General features: G+C 43.4%; 1 protein-coding gene across 1 annotated transcript; it reads left to right on the forward strand.

The window, feature by feature from the left end:
- Positions 1–220: 220 nt before the first annotated feature.
- On the forward strand, positions 221–8,916 carry LOC131244589 (uncharacterized). Its single transcript, XM_058244100.1, has 4 exons — positions 221–396; positions 2,495–2,562; positions 6,835–6,838; positions 8,850–8,916. Exons 1-4 carry the CDS (start codon positions 233–235, stop codon positions 8,914–8,916), a joined length of 303 nt encoding a protein of 100 aa, XP_058100083.1. The 5' UTR covers positions 221–232.
- The last annotated feature ends 558 nt before the right edge of the window (positions 8,917–9,474 follow it).

Raw genomic sequence — 9,474 nt, forward strand, 5'->3', positions numbered from 1 at the left:
CTTTTGATCATCCAAATAACAAGATGGGGGAATTTATGAATCATTAAAGGGAGCTGATTTGGTGGATGTCATTGTGAACATGTGGCCTACTCACATGTATGAGATTGAAACCTTTCATTACATACTTTCAGTTGTGAATGGCCCATGGTCAAAAGATTACAATGTTTGGAATACTGTAGCCTTTGGTAGCATACAACTGAACATTTTAAAGCTTGAGAGAGAGAGAGAGAAGATGCCTTGCCTTAACCTGGCAACCAACGTGAGCCTGGAGGTCATAGACACCCCCTCAATCCTCTCTGAAGCCACCAAGACTGTCGCCAAAATCATCGGAAAGTCTGAGGCTTATGTAATGATTATGCTGATGGGATCAGTTCCCATGTCATTCGGGGGGACTGATCAGCAACCCAGTTCTGCCATTCACCTATCTTGGGATCCTTATCTTCCAAGGGAAACAGAGGAGGTCTTTCTTCCAAAGCTTAATAGATAAAGTTTGGCAAAGAATTGCAGGTTGGAAATGTAGAATCCTTCCTCAGGCGGGCAAACTGACGCTGATCAACCATGTCCTCTCCAGCGTGCCCATTCACACCATCGCAACCACGGTCGTCCCCTACTCCATTCTGACCGACCTCGAAAGAATCTTGTTTGATTTCTTCTAGGGATGGGATGAAATTAAGAAGAATTGCCACTGGCTGGCATGGAAGAAAATTTCCATTGTGAAACCAGTAGGGGGTTTGGGCGTGAGGGACCTGAGATCAATCATGAAAGCCTTCTGCATGAAGTTGTCTTGGGCTGTCCGCTTCATAGGTGATTCTAGCTGCTGAGGCTGCTTTATGCGAGCTAAGTATGCCTTAGATCTTCAGAGTATGGTGTTCGGTAGCCGTGCTCCATTTTCCTCCCCTTTCTGGAAATAAATTTGCAAGATCATCCCCACGGTTGTTGTCGTACGCGCTGGCCCATTGGCAGAGGGGACTTCAATTTCTGGGACATGGACTAGATGGGGTTGGGCCTTCTACATGATTGGAGGATGCGCTCTCCTCCTGGTGATCTTCTTTTTGCTAAGGTCAGGGATCTGCTTGGGCTTGAAGGATGGCTCTCCACGCCTTCTCTAAATGGCCTCCTACCTTAAGCTGTCATTGACCATGTCACTGATGAAGGTTTTTGCACCTCCCCTAGAGATGAAAAATGCATCTGGTTAGACTTTAGCTCTGGTGACCTATCCGTGGGGTTGGCCTGGCTATCCATTAGGCCTTGTGTTGAACCTAAGAACTGGTTCAAATGGGTCTGGCATGCTAAACTGCCCCCCAAACTCTCCCTTCTGGCCTGGAAGGTCTTCCACAAAGCTATTCCGGTTGACGAAAGGATTCAAAGTAGAGGGGTCCTCATTGCCTCCAAATGTGACTGCTGCCCCTCTCCCTATCCTCCCCATATGAAAACCGTCAATCACCCTCTTCTCCTCTAGCTACATGGCATCCCATGTCTGGGAGTATTTTGGCAGGATCTTTGACGTGCATGGCCCCTTGCCCTCCACAACGTTGGACAGAGCTAACCACTAATGGACCAGTTCCCCGTCTTCTGGAGATCCCTCATTCTCATGGGTCTTATTCCCATCTTCACCCTCTAGGAGCTATGGAATGCTAGGAACCTCGCTTGTTTTGAAAATTTTGTGATGCTTCCCGTTGGGGTTATCTCCAAAAGTCACCTTTGGATTTTCACGGTGTCGTTACCCATGCTCCTCAATATGTTGACGAGGCTTACTCTTGGTATCTTGGGTATTGTCACCCCCCCCCCCCCTCTCAAAATGCCAAGGATCGAGGTGGTCAGGTGGACCAGGGCCTGCCCGGGGTGGATCAAGATCAATGTGGACAGTTCTACCCAGGGTAACTTAGGGCCGTCTTAGGGAGGTGGCGTGGGAAGAAACAACTTGGGGGACTTCACGTTTGCTTTCTCGAAAGGATATGGATTCAGATCCAATTAGAGAGCCGAAATCAAGGTGATTATTGATGGGCTTTTCCATTGTACCAACCTGGGCTTCACTAGGGTGAAAGTGGCAAGTGACTCCAAAACGGCAATGAAGATCCTCTCCAGCCAGACCCTCGCCTCTTGGCCTATGCGGTATTGGAGGGCTTGCTTCAAATTCCTCAATCTTAGCATGGAATTCGCCTTGTCTCACACCTCGAGAGAGGCCAACTCTGTTGTGGATGATCTAGCCCATCTTGGGAGTGGTGGTCAGGTGGACCGTTTCTTCAGCTCGATGGAAGATCTCTCCCACTAAACTCATGGTACCCTGTTCCTCGACAAAGAAGATTTGGGCAACCTTCGTGTGGCCTGACCCATGTCTTAGTCCTTCTTTGTTTTTCCCCGCTTTTTCCTTTTTCTTTCTTTTATGATAGGTGGGCCAATGGGTTTTGGCTGTTGGCTCCTGAAATAGTTGTATTTGCCCTGTATAGTGTAGTATGTTTCACTTCCTATTCAATACAAAAGGGATTTTGTTGGGAAAAAAAACACTGTATGATGAGCTGGTCTCCATCAAGGGCTTGAATCCAGACTCAAACAAGAAACTGTGTTGCGATTGCTACAATCCTCAAGACCAAGCTATCTATTCCCAAGTCACTTTAAAAAAATATATATTAATTTGAATTTTATTAACATGGGACCTTCGTTGTACATGTTTTACGGGTGGGGTCAAAATAGGTTGATCCATGCCTATCATAAAATCCCCAGCTATACTAAAAGCTCCCTAGACACTAGAAAAGAAAAATGAAAACCCCCATAGATCTACTGGGGAAGAAACACCTCCCCCAACCAAATGGGGAGGCAAAGCTTCCCATGGGACGCTCGCTTTAACACTCCTTTCTAATATTCCCCACCCCAACCTTGTCCAGGAAAATGTCCCCCTAAATGTGGGGCAGAACTTGTGATAAGGCATTGAACATTACGGCCTGTTGAGAATCACTTCCCAATTCTGCCAAAGAGCCTGCCACTCCATTAGCCTCCCTAAAGGTATGCTAGACTGTCACCTCGACCTTTTGAAGGAGCAATTGTAAGCGAGCACTCTAGTACCATAGCTTCCAACAGTTGTTGAGACCCTTTACCGTAATGTCTACTATACCTTTAGAGTCACCCTCTACAAATATTCTTCAGTAGCCTCGATTTAAGCAAAATGAGAGGCCATCAATCATCGAGCGTGCCTTGGCTCGGGTGTTAGTCCCCTTGCCATAGTCCACCGCGAAGGCAAAGATGAAGTTTCCACAATTATCCCTTATGACTCCGCCACCACCCGAAAGGCCCGGGTTTCCTTGGAAGGAGCCATCCACATTCAGCTTGAACCATCTGACCTTTAGTTTTGTCCACCTCTCCACTAAAAGGTTAACTTGTTGAGGGGCCAAGCCTTTTATCCTCAAGGCTTGCAAGAATATCTAATGAGGGAGCGATACAGACGGGGACGAGGGAAAGCTAGCTTAAATCCTTCGCAACCAAATACAAATGCACTCAATAATTCTCCCATGGTTCAGACAATTCCCATCTAACCTACTCACATTTCTCTCCTTCCACACTTCCCAAAATAAAAGGCATGGGAACACACCCAAAATAGAAGGCGTGGGAGCACACCCAATAGACGTTGGATTCTCAGGTTCACCATTTACCTCGTGTAACAACAGAGCGGGCAGAGGCCGCAGATGGACAAGATTAGACAGGATGCTAATCAACTCAGATTGGATGAGAAATCTCCGAGGTTTTAAGGTCGATCACCTAACAAGGGCACACTCTGATCACTCTCTAATTCTCATCAGCTTTCAAAAAGAATCAGCGAAATTCCCTTGTCCAGTTAGATTCCAAAGAATGTGGATAGATCATGATGACTTCATGGAGGTGATAAAGGATAGTTGGTATAATGACATTGTTGCTGCTCCAATGTATATTTTTTCATCAAAATAAAAAACTTGAAGACAATGCTGAAAACACAAAACAAAGAGGTCTTTGGAGAAGTCAACAAAAATGTACAAAAGGCAGAGAATGAAGTGAACAGGGCTGAGTATAATCTTCTCAACACGCAATCAGAGGCTGATCTCTCAGGCTAAACTCATCTCAGGAAAAACTAAAAAAGGCCCATCTCCAAGAGGAAAATTTTTGGAAACAGAAATCTAGGAATACATGACTAATGGAAGGAGACAGAAATACAAGATTTTTTCATGATTCAGTTCTGAATAACAACAGGAGTTTGGCAATCAAAAAAATGAAGAAGGCCATGAGCGAAACAGTTGATCAAATCGAAGATATTGGGGAAGAAGTCGAGAGATACTTTAAACAACTATTTTCCTTTGAAGATAACAACAACAATGATGATATTCTCAACTGCATCCTGAGAATGGTGTCTGATCAGATGAATGTAGGTCTTTTGAGGCCCCTTTCGATGGAGGAAGTCAAGGCAGCAGCAACTTCCATTTCAATTGACAATGCCCCCAGCCCAGATGAATTTGGAGGAGCTTTCTACTCCTCCTATTGGAACGTGATCAATAAAGATTTACTTGAACCTACCAAAGATTTCTTTTAAGGAGGACCGATCCCCAGAGCATTCCAATGTACTCAAATCTGTCTCATCCCAAAGAAGAACCCAAAATACATCATAGACTACAGATTGATCAGCTTATCTAATTTTATAATGAAGATTTTTTCTAAGATTATGGCATCTAGGCTGGCCCACATCCTCCCAAATTTAATATCTAAAGAACAAGGAGCATTTGTTAAAGGAAGATCGATAGCTAGAAATATTTCCATAGCCAGAGAGATGGCTCATGAGATTGATCGAAAGGTTTATGGGGGCAACTTAATCATCAAACTTGATATGGAGAAGGCTTACGACCGCGGAATGGAACTTCATTGCCTAAGTGCTCGAGAAGTTTGGGTTTGATTGCCATTGGATCATCTAAATATAGTGATATTGGAAAGATATCTGGTTCTCCATCCTTATTAATGGAAGAAGTTGTGGTTTCTTTCAATTAAGTGGAGGGCTAAGATAGGGAGACCCACTATCGTCGTCCATATTCATCATAGCAGCAGAAGTTTTTAGCAGAGGCATTCACAAGCTATTTTCTTTAGGGAGTTGTCAGCCTTTCAAACTTCTCTAATCTTGCCCTAGAATTACCCACCTTTTTTTTGTTAATGATGTTATTCTATTTCTTAATGGCAGGAAATCTAGCATGCATGTTCTTCTCATATTTATTCGTGAACATGAAAGTGCATCAGGTAGAAGGTCAACGTGTTTAAAACTTCCTTCATCACCTCGAAGAAAACAATTAAAAGAAAAGTTCAAAGACTATGCAATCTCACAGGCTTCGGACAAACTTTCCTGGAAACTGTTTATCTTGGAGTTCCCCTTACTAAGGGAAGAATCAGTAGCTCACTCCTCCAGCAACTCATTCAGAAGATTGCTGGCAAGATTGAAGGTTGGAAGGCCAAGATCCTCAATCCAGCTGCGAAACTAGTGCTGATTAAACATGTGCTTACCAACATTCCTATTCACATAATGTCTGCCATCAACATTCTAAAATCAGTATGTAAATTATTGGAAAAAAATTTTGTAAATTTCTTTTGGGGCAGCTTGGATGGAGGCAACAAGAGGCACTAGGTCAGGTGGTCGAGATTATGTGTTCTAATCCAGGAGGGAGGCCTTAGGATCAGAAGCTTTAAAGACTTAATACGAGCCTCCAGAGCTAAAATGGGCTAACAACTGTTGCAAGGCTTGTCTCTGTGGGCCAATCTTATTTCGGCCAAATACTTCCAAAAACTTATTATGAATAAAGGAGCGATTAGATCTTCCATCTCTTTAGATTGGAAGGATATATTCAGAGCACTACCATTTGCAACACTTCAAATAGCTCATTGGAGAGGGAAAGATCAACTTCTGGAATCAGAATTGGTCATGAGGAGGAATACTCACAGGAGCTGTTGTGGGGAAAATCCTGCAACATATGCTGAATGCCATGATTAAAGACTTCAGTCCCCAAATCGGTAGATGGTGCCTGCCCGATATCCAACATATTATACCTCCAGCAGCAATTCAAACCATTTCAGATAGCGCAGTATCATTGTCAAACAGAGCCGACAAGCTAATCTAGGATTTATCATCTTAGGAAAATTCTCTCTTAAGTCTACATGGAATGGGATTAGACAACACTAGCCTAATCTTCATTGGACCAAGTGGATATGGAATAAACTACTTTCTCCGAAAGTGGCGATCTTTGTTTGGAAGACAATACACAGAGCTGTCCTGGTCGATGCAACAGTGTAGAGATTTGGTGTCTCATTGGCATCTAGATGTGAATGTTGTGGCACTAATCACATGCATCAACTGCCATCTTAGAACCTTGCTCTCATCTCAGCATAGCGTGGGACCGAGACCATGCCCAATGGGTCATCAAATCCACTCGACAGTCACCAAGGAAATACGTCCAATAGGGGCTTCCAGGCTTGACCCATTCCTGGTCATTTCCATGCATCTGTGGAGAATCTTGACCACCTATTCTATCACAGCAGTGTCGCAGACAAGGTTTGGAGTTATTACAATTGCTTGTTTGATATCTCCTCAATCCCCAATCAAATAATTCATCAGAGGATCCAACAATGGACTTCAATGGCCCGTCGAAAATCTAGAATCACATTCCTAATTGGAATTGCCCCCTATTTCATAATCTGGGAGATGTGGCTCAGCAGAAATGTAGCTAGATTCGAAGGCCACAAAATGTTAGATAAACACATCATCTCAAGTGTCTCATGCTGGCTGAGAGAAGTCAATCCAGCCATTCCTGAATCGAGCAGGAATTCATTGGCCAAAAGCGTCGTTCTCCAGACTCTGAAGATCAATAAAACTCATTCACATCCTGCAGGTAAACCTCTTATAGTCAAATGGACAAAACCACCAAAAGCTTGGCTGAAATTGAATATTGATGGCTCGTTAAGAGGTAACCCAGGTGAGAGAGGAGGAGGGAGAATTTGTAGGGATCATCTAGGCAGGATGATATTTCCTTTCCACAGATACTATGGGACTGTCTCCAACATGATTGTGGAAGCTCGGGCCATGTTAGATGGAATAAACATTTGCTCCTCTCTCGGCCTTGTTAATATCATTGTGGAGATTGATTCTAAACTCATTGTGGATGTGACCAAGGACCCACTAGCCCCTAATCCTTGAAATATCTGGTACAGGTTGGGAGCTATTTGGCAAAAATGTAGGACCCTTAATCTCATATTCAAGCATATTTTTCGTAAGGAGAACTCAATTGCTGACGCTTAGGCTAGGATGGCAAGCGAGGGACACCCATATCAAATATATAGAAATCGTACAGACCTTCCAAGGATAGTTAGAGGTGCTCTTATGTTGGATAATGTTGTTCTAGGAGCCATCAGATGTTCTTAATCAGGACTCCGTCTAGGTGTTTTCTTCTATCTCAATGTCTAGCCTAGCTTATGGTTATATGATAGGTGTGGTCCGTAATCTTTTTGTTGGGACCCACCCGAATGGCTGTAAATTCTCATGATTATATAAAATTCTCGTGGCATGATTCCAATTCTTTTAAAAAAAAAATAGAGAAGTGAAAACATCTAGTAATGGGGCAGACGAAGCCATGGACTAGCATTGAGCGGCTCTCCCAGACGCACCTTGGTTAGGCTCAAAGGAGAGATCAAATAGACTGACAAAGAAGCACATGCCTTTGAGGCCTGGTCACCTATGGAGAAGAGATGGTTTAACGTCTCTATGCTAGGGGCAGGAAAGGGGGTTCTTTCCGGACTGCATCATTCACACCTTGCATCTAACGAGACTCCCCTTGCTTGAACTCTACTATCAATCGGTAGCGCCTTCTTCAGAAGCTTCTAGGCAAAGAGAGATATTTTTGCATGCATTTTTTTGTGCCAAACCCACTTGGCCCAAGATTTTTGGGGGGTGGATACTCTGCAGTCATTCTAGGTTGACTGAACAGAGAAAATTCCCGAGGTGTCTAATGCCCAAACGCACCTGTCATGTCTATGGGACGTACACACCCCCTCTTTAGCTATCTTGTCCCTAACCTACTGGGGAAAGAAATCTTGAAACAAGTGTGGTTGGAGGATTCCTTCTGGGCTAACCATGTTGTGCACTTTCAAATTAAGAAGAGAATTGGGAATATCCCTGTGGCACCATTGCAACAGGGGGCTAAAGCCTGACTAGTCTTCCAACCAGAAATTGCAATCCCCACTACCCACCAACCACTTCATGTTCAGAGATAGGATGAGAAACATCTTGAAGAGGGATCAATAAAAAGGGGAAACAACAGCAGCAGTAGCAGTAGTAGCTGAACCATCTCCATACTTGGAGTGCAGGGGCACTGCCCAAATACCCCCTGAGTTAACATACCAGAAGGACCAAGCTAGCTTCATTCTAAGACTACACATCACATCCTTTAATTTCTTAACCCCAACCCCCTTCTGATTTAGGCCTCGCTATCCGAATCCAGCTCACCTAATGAGCTTTTTTCTTACCTACATTCCACTCTCAGAAAAAAATTGAGAAGTATTTTTTCCAGGCCTTCAATAATATGCGTTAAGACTTGAGTTGATGCAAGTGTATGAATAGGGATGCTTTGGAGCACATGGTTCACAAAGATCAGCCTTCCCTCCGGGTTTAGGAGCCTTCCTTGCCACCCCACAACTCTGTTATGGATTTTTCTGAGAGGAGGCTGGATCAAGTTTGCCCGAGATCACCCAAGGCTAATCGGGACCCCAAGATAGATGAGAGGAGGGGGCTATTGGTTAATGCATAGCTGCCTCTTCATTGCTCTAACTTGAGCCGTCGATAGATTCTCGGACGTAAAGAGAGCACTCTTCTCCCGATTGAACTTTCGGCTCAAAAATCCCAAGTCACGGTTCTTTCTCAAGTTCTAGGACACAAAGAGCTCCAACTTCAGGTGGAATGGGTCTACCTCTTAAATGCTGCATAAAAACTCCGAGAATCATTACTATCTATTAATTTTTTAGTCTCTTACAAGTTGTTGGATTATAGAAGAAGAGATATTATCTTGTTGGTTAACAGACATGTTTAATCGTTTGGAGACAGTGAACAAGTCAACTCCTCCTCTCACAAAAAAAAAATAAAAAAATCAAACATTTCAAGGCAAAATCAGATATCGCTCCCATTAAGTGTCTAAGATTTATCTATTAGATGGTTAAATGGTTAAGATAATTCAATCAACATGGGTGTGTACTAACCACTTACCCCCCCCCCCCTCCCTCAAAAAAAAAAAGAAAAAAGAAAAAAGAAAAGACAAAGAAATCAATCAAAGAAAATTTAGGTTAATGCTCAGTCAATCAATCGGCCCATAGGATGTATAGTTCAGGTTATAAAAAACCATGCCACCTAAGGCATATGATCCACTTCCATCTTTCAGTTTGAAGATCTAATTAGCCTTCCAATATTCTGCCTTTTATTAGTTAAACATAGAT

The sequence above is a fragment of the Magnolia sinica genome, chromosome 4, assembly GCF_029962835.1.
Source record: "Magnolia sinica isolate HGM2019 chromosome 4, MsV1, whole genome shotgun sequence".
Taxonomy (NCBI): Eukaryota; Viridiplantae; Streptophyta; class Magnoliopsida; order Magnoliales; family Magnoliaceae; genus Magnolia; species Magnolia sinica.